The sequence below is a fragment of the Notechis scutatus genome, chromosome 3 (genome assembly GCF_049901735.1).
Source record: "Notechis scutatus isolate UNSWTSFEM ecotype Mainland chromosome 3, rNotScu1.2, whole genome shotgun sequence".
NCBI lineage: Eukaryota > Metazoa > Chordata > Lepidosauria > Squamata > Elapidae > Notechis > Notechis scutatus.
This window is the reverse complement of record NC_142011.1, coordinates 172024007-172043378: the sequence shown is the minus strand read 5'-3', so window position 1 is coordinate 172043378 and position 19372 is coordinate 172024007. Positions and strand designations below refer to the sequence as shown.

Sequence of the window (19372 nt, the reverse complement as noted above, 5' to 3'; positions counted from 1 at the left end):
GCCATCTAGTTCAGATACTTCTTGTGACAAATAGATACGCTCATCTTTAATTAAGAGATTACTGTATAGAAGCAAACAGCATTTTAATGTTATGTTCAAGCAATTTGAGGAATTATAGGAAAGAAACCACGTGTGTAATTCTGCCTAACTGGAAACAAAATAGGAACTATCCAGATAATGCAAGACAGATGTTCTATGGTCAATGAAGTTTATATTAGAAAACAGCCTGCCAGTCTTTACACTAGCTGAAGTTTTGGAACATTCTCAAAGGATATTTCTTACAATAATAGGATAGATAATACCATAAAGGATCTGTAGGCATTTTATCTTGTTCCATCTGGGTAGGAGCTGCCCACAAATCCCACTTCATACTCTACAGCAATTTATTTGTATCTCACCAACAGAGAAGAAAAAATAACACTTGCAGACTGGAGGTATGATTCTTATACCATCTTGTCTAGAACAGACTTGGGCATTTTAGGGTCCCTGTCTGGCCCATGGCAGCGACAGTGAGGAGCAGAATGGCGACGGTGGAGAACGGTGTCAGGACACCAGCGGTGAACTTAATAAAAGGAAGACAGAAATAATGTTGCAGGATGAACTATCTGCCAAAGTTATCTGGGAATGATATTTACTCCTAAAAAGAGAGGTGGGTAAATTTTTATTTTGTTTATGCATATGTTGCCAAATACCACAGTTAACACTTTAGAACAGGGTTGTCGAACTTGTGGCTGTGGGATGGATGCATCACACGCTGGCCACGCCCACACCCAGTTTAGTGAAGTGGGAAAAAACTGCAATACGCCAAATGACACCATGACGCCGCGAGTTTCACACCCCTGCTTTAGAGGAATTGATGGGGTCTACAAACTGCACAGACCATATACAATGTACAAGCAGAATTGTGGGCTTTGTTTATATGTTTTCATCAATACTATTTAGAAAGACTTTTACCTAATCAATCATATTTTAAGACTTTAAACTATGTAACAGGACCTGTGGTTACCCACTTCTCAAAAAAAATGAGAATAACAGTTTGAAGTTATTATACCTTGCTGCAATGCTTGTTTATCATTATGGCAGCAGCTGAAGTTTAAAAGTACCTTTTACATTTTCAGCCATTGTAATTATTCTGTTTTTCCGTGGTTGTTCATACTCTAAACTGAGGTTTAGACTATAGTCTATATATAGGATGATTTTAAAAGGAAACTGTGCTTAGAGAGAATCCAAAGAATGGGTTAACTTCGCCTTTCTGCACAGAGACTGAGTCCTTTTAAAGTTGGTAGCCACGCCTCTCTTGACTGTGCCCCAGTTTTGATGAAGGCGCAGCTATTGGCTTGATGCATTACTAATCTTTTTGTTTACTCCTGGACTCTGGACCAGATAGTCACCAGGGTGGGGTTGGATTCTCTCTCAGCACACCTAGAAGGAGCGTATGAGATAAGACCAACACCCCTTCTCCAGTGTGCTGAGCAGAGAATCCAAAGAATGGGACATACCAAAGCTGGCTTGTTCTAAGAGTGGGTGGTGATCTGATCAGGACTCTCCAGGACCATGTGCACCTTCTGAAGAATCCATCTGCCAAAGGCCACTTCAGCCAAAGTGAAAGTGTCCAGCTTGTAGTGCCTGATGAACGAGGAAAGTGAAGACCAAGTCGCTGCCCTACAGACTTCTTCGAGAGAGGCCTGTGTCACCCATGCAGTCATTGTGGATTGAGTGGGCCATCACTCGCCAAGGCAACAGAAGAGCATGAAGCTCATATCCTTTCTCAATGCATGCCTGTATCCACCGACCCACAGACGATGCCGTAACCTTGTTGCCCAGCGCAGATGGCTGAAATGACATGAATAGGGATTCTATTTTCCGGAAAGGAGCTATTCTTTTGATGTAAATGCACAGGACCCTCCTGACATCCAAGGTGTGCCACTTCTTTTCCAGGGCATGGGTCGGGCCCGGGCAGAAGTCTGGCAAAATGATTTCCTGTGCCCTTTGAAACAAAGAATTAACCTTGGGAAGAAAGGAGAGATCCAACTGCAGGACCACCCTGTTTGAATGGAATGCACACAGGTCCTCCCTTATGGAGAGGGCCACCAGCTTCGAAATTCATCTGGCCAAGGTAATAGCCACTAGAAAGGCTACCTTGCAGGTAAGGAAGCACAGGCTGGCTGCCCGCAATGGCTCAAAGGGCACCAAGGAGAGTGCCTGCAGGACCTTGGGTAAGCCCCAGGTGGGGAACCTGTGAACCACTGGAGATTTTAAGTTGGTTGCTCTTTTGATGAAGTTGCACATGATAGGATGCTGCGCCAGGGATTACAGATCCCCACATGACAACACCAACGACAGAGCCGCCACTTACCTGCATATAGTGTTAGGGAACAGGCCCTTGTCCAGCCTGTCCTGAAGGAATTCCAGGATCTGGGCTACTGAAATGGAAGTGGGATCAATGTTGCACTTGGAGCACCAACTACAGAAGGTCTTCCAAGTCAAGTCATAGATTCTGTTAGCTGATAGCCTCCTGCAGGCCTGGATCATCCGGATTACCCTGGTAGAGAGCTTGCTCTGTCTCAGAATTCTCCACTTAAATGACATACGGTCAGTTGGAGCCATTGAGGCTCTGGGTGGACTAGCGCCCCCTGAATGAAGGATATCCTGTCCTGTGGGATCCTCCAGGGCCTGGTTACGGACAGATTGACCAGATCTGTGAATCACAGTCGTCTGGGCCAGTGGGGAGCTAGTAGTAATACCTCTGTCTTCTCTGTCAGCACCTTCCCAATTACCCCTGTAATCAAGGGAAGAGGGGGAAAGGTGTATAAGAGCCTCAAGGTCATGGAATGCCGAGTGCATTGGTCCTCTCTGCCCTCGGTGTTGCAAATCTGGAGTAAAACCTTAGCACTGGCTGTTTGATGGGGTAGCGAACAGGTCCAGGAATGGAGTCCCGAACTGTTCTCACAGTTCCCTTAACAGTCTGGATGCAGGCGCCACTCCAAATGCTTGACTGTGGTCCTGTTGAGCCAGCCTACCTGTACGTTCGTTGTCCCTGAGATGTGTTTCGCTCTGATGGAAAGAAGATGCTTCTCTGCCCAGAGACCTAATTTTTCCAACTCTCGCTTGAGAGTCCTGGAGTGCTCCCTGGATGATTGATATGGGCTTGGTGGCGACATTATCCATCAGGAGGGGCGTTGTATTTACCTGATATACCCATTCTCATGGGACGATGAGTTGAAATTCTGAGGACACACCACCCTGCCTAACGGTCCCCAGTTGAAATGAAGACGAAGTAAATACTGTGGTCTTTCTCCATCCAAATGTAGCACCCCCAGAATTCTGGACCAGACGGTCCTTAGAGTGAGACTGGATTCTTTCATCAACCCCCTGAGAATGGGTGTCCAAAACCCCTTTTCCATTGTGTCGATGAGGAAATCCAGGATTGGGACATACCAATGCTGGCTGTCTTACAGGCGGGATTCTGTCTGGTCCAGAGTCCCCGCTTCCACATGCACTCTCTGCAGGACATGCCTGCCGAAGGCCGTCTCAGCAAAAATGAAGGTGTCCAGCTAATAAGTGTCTGATGAACAGCAACAGTGATGATCACATCACCGCCCGACAAATCTCTTTGACAGAAGTCTGTGTTGCCCATGCTGCCATCGTGGTCACGCTTCTTGTGGAACGTGCCATAATCCTTCTAGGCATCAGGAGAGCCTGAAGTTCATAGCCTTTGACAATACATGCCCGTAGCCAACAACCCATAGTGGAGGCATAACCTTGTGGCTCAGAATTTATGCCTGAAAGGAAACGAACAGGGACTCTGTCTTCCTGATGGAAGTGGTTCTGTTGATGTAAATCCTAACATCCAAGGTGTGCCATTTCTTTTCAAGGACATGTTTAGGCCCTGGACAGATATCAGGCAAGATCAACTCTTGTGGTCAGTGAAACAAGGAGTTTACCTTGGGTAGAAAGGCAGGTCCCACTGCAGAACCACCCTGTTCAGATAAAAAACCACAGAGGTCCTTTCTCACAGATAAGGCCGCCAACTCTGATATTTGTCTGGCAGATGTAATGGCCACAAGGAAAGCCACCATGCACATGAGGAAACCTAGGCTGGCCTCTTTCAAGGCTCAAATGATGCAGAAGTAAGAGCCTGCAACACCTTCGATAGATCCCAGGTGGGGTACTGGTGCATCATCAGAGGTCTCAAGTTAGTGGCACCCCTAAGAAACTCTAGGGTGCTGGGTGAGAGACCTCAGGTCCCCAAACAACACAACTGAAGCTAGGGATGCCACCTGCCATTGTAAGGTATTAGGGGATAGACCCTTGTCTAGACCGTCCAGTAGAAAATCCGGTATATGTGCCACTGAGACTGAGGTGGGTTCGATGTGGCACTTTGAACACCAACCACAGAAAATTTTCCACATCATGTTATAAATCCGTGTGGTAGAAGGCCGCCTGGATTGTCTGTATTACCTTATTGAAGAACATCTCCCATTTCAGAAGTCTCTGCTCAAATGCCAGACGGTCAATTGGAGCCACTGGGGCTCCGGATGGTTGATAGCACCCTGGCTGAGGGACACTCTCTCTGGGGGAATCCCCAAGGCCTAGAAAAGGGTGTTGGTACTTACCTGATATGTCCATTTTCTGTGAGCTGCAACGAACATCCAGCAGTGGGAGGTGCTTAGACTTAGATTGGATAGGCTGGGTTTGATTGATAGGACGCTCCTCCTCCTCCACGTACTCCTCCTTAGCGTCCCCAATTTTTGCGAAGACAAAGAGAGAGAAACCTTGCCCCTTTTTTTGTAGTTATTGGCCTGATCAGGAACCCACCAGATGGAAATTGGGTGGGTCTGGATGCTTATCGCAGCTCACAGAGAACAGGCGGATCAGGTAAGTACCAACGCTCTTTCTCCAATGAGCTGCTCCGAGCATCCAGCAGTGGGACATACCAAAGCTTGGCTTGTCCTACGGGAGGGTCTCTGTCTGTCTTGGAGTCCGGTCATGGTCCCTATGAACCCTTTGTAAGACTCTCCTACCGAAGGAAGCCTCAGCAGAGGCAAATACATCCATTTTTGTAGTGTTTAATGAAGGACGATGGTGAAGCCCATGTTGCCGCACAACATATTTCTGTTATTGGCACTGATGTGGCCCAGGCTGCTGAAGTTGCGGTGCTCCTAGTGGAATGCGCCATTATGCCTCTGGGCACTGGTAATAATTGAGTCTTGTATGCCTTAGCTATTGTGACTTTCAACCACCTGCCTATATTTGAAGGTGATACCTTGTGACCCTGAGTTGTTGGCTGAAGAGCGCCTCAGTCTTTCTAAAGGGAGCCGTGCAGCGTATGTACGTATGGAGAGGTCACCTAACATCTAGTTGATGCCATTGAAGTTCTACCCCTGAGACGGTCTCGGACAAAAGTTTGAAAGGACTAGTTCTTGCACCCTGTGAAAAGCCAAATTAATTCTTGGAATGAACGCTGGGTCTGTACGAAGAACCATTCTGTCAGAAAGAAAAATGCAGAGAGGTCTTGTCAGACTGATAAGTCTGCTATCTCAGATATACAACGTGCTGATGTTATCACTGCAAGAAAACCACCTCGTAGGTGAGAAAGTGGAGATTCATGGTTTTCAGTGGTTCAAAAGGAGCCTTTGTAAGAGTCATGAGTACCTTGTTAAGGTCCCAGGTCGCATAGTGGTGCACCACAGGAGGACATAAATTTGTTGTGCTACGAAGAAAACTTCATATGCATGGGTGATGTGATATAGATCTTAGACCCAGGTGATTACTGAAGCCAGGGCCGCTACCTGTCGTCTCAAGGTGTTCGGTGATGAGGCCCTTGTCAAGGCCCCCTTGAAGGAAGTCCAATAGCTGTGCCACTGATGGAGAGAAGGGATCAATGTTGGATTTTACGCACCATTTATTTAAAAAATGTGCCATGTGGCATTGTATATGCGATTTGTTGAGGGACGTTGGGCCGATTGAATAATTTTGATCACTCTGTGTGAGAGATTTTCGCTCCTCAGATGTCTCCACTCAACCTCCATACAGCTAGATGGAGCCACTGAAGGTCTGGGTACAGAATCAGACCCTGGCTGAGCGAGACCCTTTGAGAGGGAATCCTCCAAGGATCTTGTATTGACAGATCCCTGAGGTCCACGAACCACGGCCTCCTGGGCCAGTATGGTGCCACCAACAGCATTTCTGCTTTTTAATTCAACAGTTTTTGGATCACCCTGGGAATCAGTGGGAGAGGGGGAAAGGCATACAGAAGTCCTGGGGGCCACCGACAACGAAGAGTGTTGATGTTCTCCGCTCATTGGGCTGGGCACCTCGAGATGAACCTCAGAAGCTGTGAGTTCAGAGGAGAAGCAAACAAATCTATGACTGGTTGCCCAAATTTCTGTACCACTTCCTGAAACAAATCGCCACTCTGATTAATCGACTGTGGCCCTGCTCAACCAGTCCGCTTGGGTGTTTGCCAAGCCAGAGATGTGTTCTGCTCTTATGGAGACCAAGTTCTTTTCTGCCCAAAGGCACAGTCTCTCTGCTTCTCTCATTAGTTGTCTCGAGTGAGTACTCCCCTGCCTGTTTATGTGGGCTTTTGTCATTATGTTGTAGGTAAGTATAAGGACGTTCTGTTCCTGAATATACATGGAACAATTGGGGCGAGGGGATGTCTTCACTTTCCGCTGTTGGTTCCAAAAAGAGTTTATTTGGGTCTGGTAGCCCCAATGCTGATTCTGCTGTACTTGGCTCAGCTCCCATGTTGGCTGTGATTTTGGATTTAAACAAAAGTTATTTAAATAGGGCTGGGCGAAAGAGTCCTGTAAATGCTGGAGGGTCAGGGGCCACCCCTCATCCTCTGAGAATATTAGCTCTCTGTGGTCTTCATCCGCTGAAAGCCAATCCCTACTCTGTAGGGATGAAGTGGGAGAGTGAGGTTCCCTAAGGTTAGCCAAAGCTCCCTGAATCTGGCGTCTCAGGTGTTGACTATGCTCTCGGGATGAGTCTGATGTCACAGGGACAGCTTGGTTTCTTTTCTGCAATGTTGCAGCAATTCCTGCAATGCCCTACATTATGTAGATGAGAAATCTCATCTGCTCAGAGGTCTCCAATCCCTGGTTCTACCCTGGGCGGAGTCCCGCTGCAGTGGGGGTAAATGTGGCCTCTAGGACTGATTGCCTCTTTTTAAAATTAGGATCCCAATGACTGTTGGCAATCTATTTGATAGTGGGGCAAAGGGATCTTCAGTGCTGGCTTTTATAAAGGTCAGCTGTGGAGATTGTTCTCTGGCAACATCTGGTGACTGAGTTATGGAACTCAGAGTCTCCTGCTTCCCGACTGGATCAGCCTGCAATGAATCGGAAATGATAGGATCTTCCCCAGGGAAATCTGCCTGTCGTCGCTCAGCTTGCCTCTCAGTTTTGGAGATCTCTTTCTCCAGGGCCTTTTGTCTCCTCCAGGCATCCCTTTCCTCAGCTTCAGAGGCTTTTCTGGAATGCAGGGCTTTTGCCCTTATCCGGGCAGCCACTCTTCTACTGCCTGCTCTTGGTGCTGAGAGACCTTTCTGATTAACCTGGGGCTCTATTGGGGCCCCCGCTCATCCCCACTCAAGTGAGTCACACTATGGTTCTCTGCGGCAGTAGTATCCTCCATCCTTTGATCCTGCACTTGTTTAATTGGGGGTTTTCCAGTCCCCTCCTGGGAAGGCGCCAGGATGTCTGCTGCTGAAAAGTGCGCCAAACATCGGCTCCATTTAAATGAGCTGGAAATGGCAGCTGCACTGGGCAGATCAAAACGCCAACCATATTGCTCTAGCAGCTATGCCGGTCAGAACTGTTGTGGTGGCTGCAGCAGTTGATTTCCTTCGGCGCCATTTGCCCCGAAAAACAACTGATTTGCTGTTTCAGTGGCTATGTTGCTTACCAAGTCATTCATGCTGCTGCGCCATTTGCCCTGAAAGACAGCTGATTGCTGTTGCGGAGGCTGTGCCGACCCCGTTATGGCTGCTGTGCCATTTGCCCCCCAAAACAGCTGATTTGCTGTTGTGTTGGCTGCCGGTATAATCGTAAATCCAAAGAAAGAGAGGAAATCCAAGAAAAATCCAAGGGAACTTCGAAGAGAATCTAAAGAAATTAACTCTGCATTTTTGCTTTGGAACTCTTGCTAATCGTGTCTCTCTTGGGTTAAGATTGAATCAAAACTGGGGCACAGTCAGGAGAGGCGTGGCTACAAACTTTAAAAGGACTAGGTCTCTGGGCAGAAAGGCAGAGTTAACTCATTCTTTGGATTCTCTGCTCAGCACACTGGAGAAAGAGCGTTGTCTTACCTGAATGCTTCTCATCACGACGATGGAGAATCCATGGATGCATGCATGGATGGGTTGACACGTATCTTTCTGTAAAGAGACTGAGTCCAACTGTTTTTGCCACACCCTTCATCAACTGTTACTCTCTCCAGTTCACGACAAAGTGCGGCATTCTGTAGGACTCTTCCATGGCATTGGCTCCTCCGGTCATCCTGTGCTAGACAAAGGACCTAACTACCTCCCAGGGAGGGAATGGATTCTCCATCGTTGTGATGAAAAGAAGCGTTCAGGTAAGACAACGCTCTTTCTTCAGCACGACGATTGGAGAATCCATGGATGGACATACCAAAGCCTGATGTCCCTATGGGCGGGAATTGTGGTTCTGAGTCTCCCTATCTACATGCACTCTCTGAAGCACCCTCCTCCCAAAGGTAGCATCAGCTGAGGCAAAGGTGTTCAACTTACAATGGCGCACAAAGAATGATAGTGAGAACCATGTCGCCGCCCTGCAGATCTCCTCAATTGAAGCGTGCATTGCCCATACAGCTGTGGTTGCGGCGCTTCGTATAGAGTGGGCAGTTAATCATCTGGGGACCGGAATAGACTGTGTCTCGTAGACCTTCACAATACACGCCCTTATCCAGGGGCCTATGGTCGATGAAGTGACCTTTGAACCCAGAGAGGAAGGTTGATGTGAGACAAACAGTGATTCAGATTTTCGGTGAGGCAAAGTCCGTTTTATGTATCTGCATAACGCCCTCCTTACGTCCAGAGTATGCCATCTCTGTTCCAGTGGATGGGAAGGACCTGGACAGAAATTTGGCAACACTATCTCCTGGGCCCGGTGGAACTAGGAGTTGATCTTGGGGACGAAGGAGGGATCCAGACGGAGAACGGAGAACCACCCTGTCTGCATGGAAGAGAGAGAGCAGCCAATTCCGAGATTCGCCTGGCTGATGTAATGGCAACTAAAAAGGCAACCTTAAAAGACAAAAACCGCAGACTCATAGACCTGAGAGGTTCGAAGGGTGGTAAGGTAAGGGCATGTAAAACCCTAGCTAAGTCCCAGGTTGGATACCTGTGAACAACAGGTGGCTTTAAATTGACTGCCCCCCCAAAAAAAGGAGCGTACCACCGGATGGTGCGCTATGGAGTCAAAGTTCCCATAAGTCAATACTGAAGACAAGTCTGCTACTTGACTTCGGATAGTATTAGGGGATAACCCTTTATCCAGACCCTCTTGCGAGAAGTCCAGAATCTGAGGGATGGAAACTGCTGTGGGATCCAGACCTGACCTGACACACCAACTACAGAATGCCTTCCAAGTAGAATTGTAAATTCTGTTGGTGGAAGGCCTCCTGAAAGCCTGGATTGTTTGTATCACCCTCCTTGAAAAGTTGTCCCTCGTCAGAAGCCGCCTCTCAAGTGCCAGGCAGTCAATTGGAGCCACTGAGGCTCCGGATGGACCAAGACCCCCTGGCTGAGACAGATGCTGTCTCGAGGGATTCTCCAAAGCTGGGACACAGAGAGACTGACAAGGTCTGCAACCATGGCCGTCTGGGCCATGGGGTACGATCAGCAAGAGCTCGGCCTGCTCCATGAGAAATTTCCTGATTACTCCTGGTATGATGGGGAGAGGAGGGAATACATACAACAGGCCTCTGGGCCATGCATAGCGGAGGGCGTTGACTCCCTCTGCTCCCGGGGATGGAAACCTCATGAAATATGTGGGCAGTTGCGAGTTCGTCAGGATGGCGAATAAGTCCAAGACTGGCCAGCCAAACCTCCTGCACAGTTCCTGGAAGATGTCCGGGTGCAGTCGCCACTCGGAGTGGTCCACCATGCTCCAGCTGAGAAAGTCTGTCTGCACGTTTGCCAATCCCAAGATGTGTTCCGCCTTGATGGAACTCAGGTGAGTCTCTGCCCAGAGGAATAGGTGGTCCACCTCGCACATGAGAGACCTCGAGTGGGTGCCCCCCTGGTGGTTGATATGCGCTTTTGTGGTCATATTGTCTGTGAAGATCAATAGATGTTATCCCTCTACTGTGGCTTCGAAGTGATGAAGGGCGAGATGGATGGCTTGGAGCTCCAGCCAGTTGATGTTGTTCTTCAGGTCTGCCTGAGACCATTGTCCTTGAGCGAGTTGCTGCTGGAGATGGGCTCCCCATCGAAAGAGGCTAGCATCTGAGGTCAAGGTCAGAGGCTGGGCTCCTTAAACAGTGTCCTCCTAGCTATTGCTAGGGACACCCATCACCTGAGGGATCTAAGCGTCTCTAATGGAACCCTGACCTTGGCGTTGGAATTGCTGCTCCCTTTCCTCTGGAATGGTAGAAGGAACCATTGCAGAGTTCTTAGGTGCAATCGGGCCCAAGGAACAATGGCTATGCATGAGACCATCTTTCCGAGGAGTTGAGACAGAACTTCCAATGGAACCAAACGTTCCATCCTGATTTGAGTGACCAAGGACTTGATACTGTCCTGTCACTCCTGGGAAAGATAGACCTCACACAGCCTGGTGTCTATCGCTGCTCCTAGATGGAACAGTCAAGTGGTAGGTATCAGATGACTTTTCTGAAAATTTATGGAGAATCTGTGTTCCTGTAGAACACCGATTATAGTCTCCAGATTCTGCTGAGCAAGCTGGGGCGAGGATGATTGGATGAGAATATCGTCCAGGTAGCACTGGAGACACACCGGGATGGATCTGTGCCACCAGTGCCGCCAGGATCTTTTTGAATTGACCTGGGAGCTGAGGCTAAACTGAACGGACTGGAAGTGAAGATCCAAGTAACAGAACCTGAGGTACCGTCGATGCCAGGGATGGATGGGGATGTGAAGATAAGCCTCCGTCAAATCGATCGATGACAGGTAGTCGCCCTCTCTGATGCCGTCCAAGATTGACTATAGAGAGTGCATTTTGAACCTCTTGTACGTCAAATGGACGTTTAACCTTTTGAGATCCAGAATTGGTCTCCCATCTCCCCGAGGCCTTCGGGACGAGGAAAACAATTGAGTAGAATCCGTGCCCCCATTGATCTTCCGGGACTGGCTCGATGGCCTGGATCTCCAGGAGGTGTTGGATTGCCTTGTCCATGAGATCTCTCTTTGTGGTGTTCCTGGAGGTGGGGCAACGGACAAAGTGCCTCGGAGGAATGAAGAAAAATTCCAGAGTTAGGCTGAATCTTAGAGTATTCAGAACCCACAAGTCTGAAGTCATCTTCTCCCACTGGTGGGCAAACAAGGTTAGACACCCGCCAATAAGGGGAGAACTCTGGCAGTCACTTGAAGCGACGAAAGGGGCACCAACCCACCCCCATGAAAGGGCTGCTTGGCCTGAGGCTGTTGTTGTCGTTGCCTGAATCTCTTCCTGAAGGAAGACCTATCCTGATGGTCGGATCTGGGAGGGAAGTTACGATGAAATTGGGAGTGGTTGGTGCCCATGTCTTGTGGACAAAAGGGAAACCGACAACCATAGGGAGAAGCTCTCCTATCTGCCCTTCTCGTGATAGTGGAGAAGACCTTATGCTTGTCTTTGTTTTCAGTAAGAAATGGGTGTAAGACCTCTCCAAAGAGCTGGGACCCCTTGTAAGGTGCAGAAGCCAACCTCCATTTTGTCTTGGCGTCTGCCTGCCATTGGTGGAGCCATAAAAGGCAACAAGAAGCAATGTTAGAGATGAGGGCCCTAGGGGAGAAACGAGCAGCATGAAGGGAGGAATCCGCTGAAAACTCAGCTGCTGCCACCAACTTGTTAATAACTTGGTGTATGTGTGTCTCCTCTGGGGAACCCTCGCCTGCAACTCCTTAAGCCAAAGCAAGGAGGTGCTAACAAAAAAGGAGGTGGCAGAAGCTGCCTTAATTGCCCAGGCGTTAGCAAGGTGAGTGCGGCGGAAATTTAATTCTGCCTTCCTGTCCTTGGCCTTCATGGCCTCAGCAATGTCCCCAGAGACAGCTGAAGGAGAAACCAAGAAGACTAATGGATCATCCACTGAAGGCAACTCTAAGGAGTTAGACAAAGAGGGAGTCATATTAAAATGCCTCCTGTCATTACCTCCCATCTTGGGGAAGATGCCAGGCCGGCACCACTGCTTATGAATTATCTCAGTAAAAAGCCTGGGGCAGGGGATGTCCTCCTGCATAACCACAGGTTCAGAAAATGCAGCCTTATCAGATACCAGTGGCACCGAAGGACCTGACACTGTGGGCAGACTAGTCCCAGTTTGGGCCATGGCTTTGGCATTATGAAGGAGAGACATAAACAATGCTGGGAGAAAAAAACCAGTGAAGGGGGGGGATCCAAGTACCAAGTCCAAGTCATCATCAGAGAAGCCCTGTTCCACTTAGTCAGGTTCCTCTATTACAGAAGGTCTGCTTCTGAGGGAACGGGTGGGAGAGGTGGCCCTGTGAACCTGCTCAACTTCCCTGAGATACATGTAGTGATGTGACATCTGAGCAGGGAGCTCAGATGTAACAGAAGCAGAAGGGCTTCCAAGGTGAAGAGTATTGGCTACACCTTGGGAGATAGCCTGAGAAATGAGGACTTGAGTTCCTCAGACAGACCTTGCTCCTGCCTCTCTACAGGGCGGAGCCCAGCAGTGGTGGGAGTAAAGGTCGACTAAGGGGTAAGGGCCCTCCCCCTATCCTGAGGTTCAACCCATTGCTAGGCAGTGAAGAGGAAACTGCTCTGTAGGTAGCAAATTTTCAGTTGGAAACCCAGAAAAAAATTCCCTATCGCCCTCTGGGGACCAGTTCAAAGGAACTGCAACAGTAGGTTGAAAGGCTGGCGGGGGGGGGAGGAGCCACAGTTTCAGTTAAGACAGAAGCTAGAATACTTTCCTGTTGAGTCTTTTTTTGAATTCTGGAGATTTGTTTTTTTCAGAGCCTTCATTCTCCTGTCTGCATCTTTCTCCTCAGCTCTAGTTGGCTTTCTAGAGTAGATAGGGCATTGGTACTTACCTGACACGCCCGTTCTCTTTGAGCTGTGAAGAGCATCCAGTAGTGGGAGGTGCTTCAGTCTCTGCATGTGTAGGCTGGGCTTAATTTGTGGAACGCTCCTCCTCCTCCACGGGACTCCTCCCCAGCGTTCCCCAGTTTTAGCGAAGACGAGAGAAATAAACGCCCTCGTCCTCAATGCCCTAACAATTCGTTGGCTGAAACAGGATCCCACTAGACGGAAACAGGGTGGGGCTGGATGCTCTTCACAGCTCAAAGAGAACGGGCGTGTCAGGTAAGTACCAATGCCCTTTCTCCCATGAGCTGTTCAGAGTATCCAGTAGTGGGACATACCAAAGCTTGGCCTGTCCTACAGGAGGGACTCCGTCTGGCCTGGAAACCCCTCCTGGTCCCTGTGGACCCATTGCAGAACTCTTCTGCTAAAGGAGGCCTCAGCGGATGCAAACACATCTATTTTATAATGCCTAATGAATGGTGATGGAGAGGCCCAGGTTGAGTCTGATATGTTTTCGCTATCATGGCCCGTAGCCAACGGCCTATTGTAGAAGATGAGACCTTGCATCCCTGAGTGTTGGGCTGAAACGACACAAATAAGGCTTCCATTTTTCTGAAAGTTGCTGTGCGGTTAATATATATTCGCAATGCTCGCCTCACATCAAGCCTATGCCATTGTAGTTCCAACCCTTGGGATGGTCTGGGACAAAAATTAGGAAGTATCAGCTCTTGTGCCCTATGAAAAACTGAGTTATTTTGGGGAATAAACGTAGGATCAGGACGAAGGACTACCCGGTCAGAATGGAAAACACAAAGATCTTGTCTGATAGACAAAGCTGCAAGTTCCGAAATACAACGAGCAGAAGTGATCGCTACAAGGAAAACTACTTTATACATCAGAAATTGGAGACTTGACGATTTCAGGGGTTCAAAAGGGCCCTTAGTGAGTGCGACAAGGACCTTGTTAAGGTCCTAGGTGGGATAACGGTGTACCGCTGGAGGGCGTAAATTTGTGGCTCCTTGAAGGAAACTCCGTATGCATGGATGATGGGAAAGAGATAGTAGACCTTCACAAGTGAGAAATGATGCCAAGGCCACCACCTGTCTTTTCAACGTATTAGGTGATAATCCCTTGTCAAGTCCCTCTTGCAAGAACTCTAGGATTTGAGCCACAGATGGAGAGATGGGATCAATTCGAGACTTGGTACACCCTTTGCAGAAACTGGACCATGTGGCATTGTAAATGCGAGTTGTTGAGGGGCGTCTGGCGGCTTGGATGGTGGCGATAACTCTGTTGGAAAACTCTTCGTTCTTCAGACAATTCTGCTCAACCTCCAGATGGTCAGGTGCAACCATTGAGGATGCGGATGTTGAAGGGGTCCCTGGGTTAGCAAGACTCTGTCTGGCGGAATTCTCCATGGTGTTGCTATGGATAGACTGCAAAGGTCTGCAAACCACACCATCTGGGCCAGTAAGGAGCTACTAGAAGCAGCTCTGCCCTCTCGTCTAGCAGTTTCTGGATGACCTTGGGAACCAGTGGAAGTGGCGGGAATGCATACAGAAGGCCCGGGGGCCAACGACAGCGGAGCGAATTGAAGTTCTCCGCTCCTTGCAAGGGGTACCTGGAAAAAAATCTCGGGAGCTGAGCGTTGAGGGGGGAAGCGAACAGGTCCACCACTGGCTGTCCAAATGTCCTGACCACCTCTTGAAACAGGGTCGGATGGAGGCACCACTCCGATTGATCGATTGTGGCCCTGCTTAGCCAGTCTGCCTGTGTAATCGACAGGCCCAAAATGTGCTCTGCTCTGATGGAAAGTAGGTTGCTTTTCGCCCAACGACACAAGCGCTCCACTTCCCGCATGAGATGTTTCGACTGTGTGCCCCCGTTTGTTTATGTGAGCTTTGGCTGTTACGTTGTCGGTCAATATTAGTATGTGCTGATTGCGTACCTGTGGAAGGAAGCTGCGGAGAGCCAGGTGTACTGCTCGAAGCTCCAGCCAGTTTATGCTGCACGACTGTTCTATGGTGGACCAGCGGCCTTGGGTTGTGAGCAATTGAACGTGCGCTCCCCATCCAAACAGGCTGGCATCGGTGGTGATGGTAAGTCTGTGTGGCTCTTTGAAGAGGCAGCCTCTGTTGATGACTGGTCTGGTCCACCAGAAGAGAGATATGAGGAACTTTGATGGTACCTTGACCTTGTATTTGGAGTTGCTTCGGCTGGAGCGCTGGTACGGGAGCAGGAACCACTGGAGGGATCTAGTGTGGAGCCGGGCCCAAGGGATGATAGATATACATGAGATCATCTTGCCTAACAATTTTGATAGTTCCACTAGGGACACCCTCTTAAGACCCCTGATCTCCTTAACTAATTGCTGAATGCTATTTAGTCTATCTGGTGACAGGTAAACTTTGCCTTCCACCGTATCTATGACTGCCCCCAGATGGGTTAACTGAGTCGATGGTATTAAATGATCTCTTTTTCCAATTTATTGAGAACACGTGTTGTTGTAGGGATTGTAATGTGTTCTGAGTATCTCTGGCTGCTTGATGATCGGAAGATGACAAAATCAAGATGTCATCAAGATAACACTGGAGTCGTACGGGGATATCACAGAGATAAGCAGCTAGCGCTGCAAGAAACTTCGTGAAGGTCCTGGGGGCAGAAGCTAGTCCGAAAGGAAGGGCCACATATTCGAAATGGTGGTTATTATAACAGAATCTCAGAAATTTATAGTGGGAAGGCCGAATAGCAATATGTAGGTACGCCTCCGTCAGATCTATGGACATAAGGACGTCACCCTTTCTGATGCAAAGTAAGATAGATTGCAGGGTGTGCATTTTAAACTTTTGATATACTAAGAAACGGTTGAGATGTTTCAGATCCAATATTGCTCTCCACCCCCCCACCCCCCGAACTTTTGGGAACCACAAAAAGATGTGAATAGGAACCTTGCCCTCGTTGATCGGTAGCTACTGGTTGGATGGCTCGTATGTCCAGTAGATGATGGATAACTGTTTCCATAAGATTACGTTTAACCGGATCTCTGGAAACAGGGCATGACATAAAAAAGTCTGGGGGAGTGGATTGAAACTCCAGCGCAAGACCAAATCTGATCGTGTCTCTGACCCAGGAATCAGACGTTGAGGAGTCCCATTGGTCCGCAAATAATTTAAGGCATCCACCAATGGGAGCCGGGTCCGGGGAGTTATCTTGGACGCCGGAAAGACCTATTTCCTGCCCCTGTTCCTATCCCCGAAGTCGGACCTCTCTGGCTGCTGCCCTGGTCTGAATGTTGGGGATCTCTGGTATCTAGGTGAGAAGAATCCCTGATAAAAGGGCCGAAAGGATCCCCTCCGAAAAGACTGAGGGTTTCTAGAATCTGACTTCGGAAAAAGGGAAGGTAGACTTTTCTTTTTGTTTCGGGTTTCGATTAGCAGCGGGTCAAGGGCAGGGCCAAAGAGTCTGTCTGCCACAATAGGAGATGAAGCCAGCTTGCATTTGTGCTTAATGTCCACTTGCCAATGTTTTAACCATAGTAAGTGTTGCGCTGTGATATGTGAGGTAATGGCCCTGGCTGAAAACTTGACCGCATGATAAGTTGCATCAGCTGAGAATTCAGAGGCTGCTATAAGTTTTGCAATATCTTGGTGCGCTCTAATGTTGGAATTAGGACATGCTCCCGTAAGAGACGGAGCCACCTGAGAGAAGCACGGATAAAGAAGGAAGCGGCCGTGGCCGCTCTAATGGCCCACGCATCAGACTGATGGGCCCTGCGTAGGGCAAGCTTGGCCAGTTTTTCCTCCGGCTTTAATGCCTCCAGCGCTTCACTGGGAATGGAGGACGAGGACGCTAATCCCACTATAGGTTCGTCTACCTCGGGAGTATTCAACAATTTTGAGAAATCAGGGGCCAAATTAAAATATTTCCTGTCATATCCCGTGGGGGCAGGGTACACCGCTGCAGACGCCAACTGTTTCTGTACCAGGTCTGAAAACATGTGAGGAACTGGAATCACATCTGCCTCGACTACTGGTTGGTTGAAAATTAGATCTTCTGGTCCCACTTCTGAAGGAGTTGAAGTGGTAGAAGAGACCGACTTGTTCAGGCGTGCAATGTTTTTTGCCTTAAACAAAAGTGATCTGAATAGTTGTGGGCGGAATAAGCCTGAAAATACCGGTTGATCAGGAATAAGGCCCTCATCCTCAGACATTCCACTTTCTAGGGGGTCCACTTCTGACAGGGCCAGGTCACTGTCATGTATTGATCCTGACCCAATCTGTTCCATTTGATCAATGTGATCCACTTCTTCTGCCTCCTCCTCCTCCTCCTGCAGCCCCTGGAGGGGCATGTCCCCCTGAAACTGTACCTGGGTATAGTGTTGCTCCGATCTGGTCAACGACCTTAGAGATTGAGAATCATAGTCAGTGGTTACTGGGTGTTCCCTGGTCAGAACTGCATGTTGAAGACCTGCTGCAATTCCCTGGTGGATTGCCAGCTCCATCCACGCCTTCATTCTCTCTGGAACTTCCTCTGGAAGAATGTCGTCCTGTCGAAGACCGGCAGCCGTCGGAGTGAATGTAGCTTCAGGAGCCCTTCGCGTGGTCTGTGTTCCAGGTAACTGGGCCTGTTGACTCTGGGAAACCAAGCTGTGTCTGGATGAGAGGGAGAGATCTAGGGGAGGAGGAGGATGGGAAGAGGTAGACGGCACTGGACTGAGGGGCAGAAGGTCCTGTGAGGCCCTGTGTGCCTCCTTTGCACACCTATCTATTTGCTTTTCTAATGCTTTATGGCGCCTGTTGGCATCCTTTTCTGAAGCTTTAGAATGACCTTTTGTCTGCTTGGATTTGTGCTGAGATTTAGCTTTGACCCTTGATGTTGAGGTCTGAGAGCTACTACCACCTGCCATTTTGAATTGAAAGAGATGCAGTATGCTCGTTATTCAAAGCGATACTGTTGAGGCGGTTGGCACGCCCAGGGGCCTGATCCAAGAAGGGACCAGTTGCCCTGATAATATCTTATCCCCTTGTTTTGTTTTATTTTGTTTTCAATTAAGATATATGTATATATAATATGAGTCGTATCACAGTAATAATATCTTTCCTTATTAAGATATTAATACTGAACATTTATTATTATTATTATTATTATTATTATTATTATCATCATCATCATCATCATCATCATCATCATCATCATCATTATTATTATTATTGGAGTGAATGAAAGTCACCAATATATAGATATAGATTGTGGAAGCCAACGGCTTCCACAAAAGCAAAATCACCAGCTTGATCCACAAAAACACACTGAAACATAATAGAGACCCAGAAGATGAACAGACCTATGGAACAGCTGTCCTGCCCTACATAAGAGGTACTACAGACAAAATTAGTAAGGTACTACACAGACATCACATCAGGACTGTCTTCAAAACAGACAGAAAAATAGCAGCCATCCTTAGCAACCCCAAAGATAAAATTGACCTGGAAAACCAAGGCATATACGAAGTCCCCTGTGCATCATGCCCGGCCACATACATTGGAAGAATAAGTACCCGCCTGGATGAACACAAAAATGCAGTCAAAAAGCTGGAACACACTTCCTCACTAATCCAACACATGGAAGCTACAGGTCATAGCATCAACTTCAATGGCACCAAAACCCTGGCCACTATGGAAAACCCTAGCCACAGAGTCATCAGAGAAGCCATAGAGATTGAAAAAAGACCAGAAAGCATGAACAGAAGAGATGATTCCACCAGGCTGTCAATCATTTGGAAGCCTGCACTCACAAACAAAAAAATATCCACACCACAAGCCAGGCAAACACCTGGGCACAAACAGATCCCCCTGATACCTCCAGCTCAAACACACCCCAACCAGGCACCCAGATGAAACCCAGCTTCCTAACTAATGATAGCTGTCCATTTACCCGAAGCCAAGCTGCACTAAAGGCCTCCATTAAAGTAACACAATGCTGCCAGCCAATCAAGATACAAAAAGAGCCAAAAACAGACAGAAGATATCAGAGACACCCATCAAGCAGAACACAGCAAACTCCGAGACCAATAAACACAGACCAAGACTCCCAACCAATCAGGATGAAGAAAAACCATTCTGGCACAGCAATAG

The 19372-nt window shown here is 48.3% G+C and overlaps 2 protein-coding genes across 5 annotated transcripts in view; both read right to left on the bottom strand.

Moving 5' to 3' along the window:
* The window catches only part of CHD7 (chromodomain helicase DNA binding protein 7), a 215483-nt gene that overhangs the window by 152796 nt on the left and 43315 nt on the right, over window positions 1-19372 (bottom strand). The window lies entirely within an intron of this gene.
* On the bottom strand, window positions 14459-18256 carry LOC148131479 (uncharacterized). The gene is made up of 2 exons (XM_087959032.1): window positions 17603-18256; window positions 14459-15388 (listed from the first exon to the last, which is right to left on the bottom strand). Exons 1-2 carry the CDS (start codon window positions 18145-18147, stop codon window positions 14554-14556), a joined length of 1380 nt encoding a protein of 459 aa, XP_087815158.1. The 5' UTR covers window positions 18148-18256; the 3' UTR covers window positions 14459-14553.

Bases quoted from the DNA above. Each gene is read 5' to 3' on its own strand.
- LOC148131479 (XM_087959032.1), bottom strand. From the start codon at position 18,147: ATGGCAGGTGGTAGTAGCTCTCAGACCTCAACATCAAGGGTCAAAGCT. The intron at 15,389-17,602 runs GTTTCAGGGGGA...CTGGTGGACCAG, and splicing joins CAACACTATACCCAGGTACA to ACCAGTCATCAACAGAGGCT.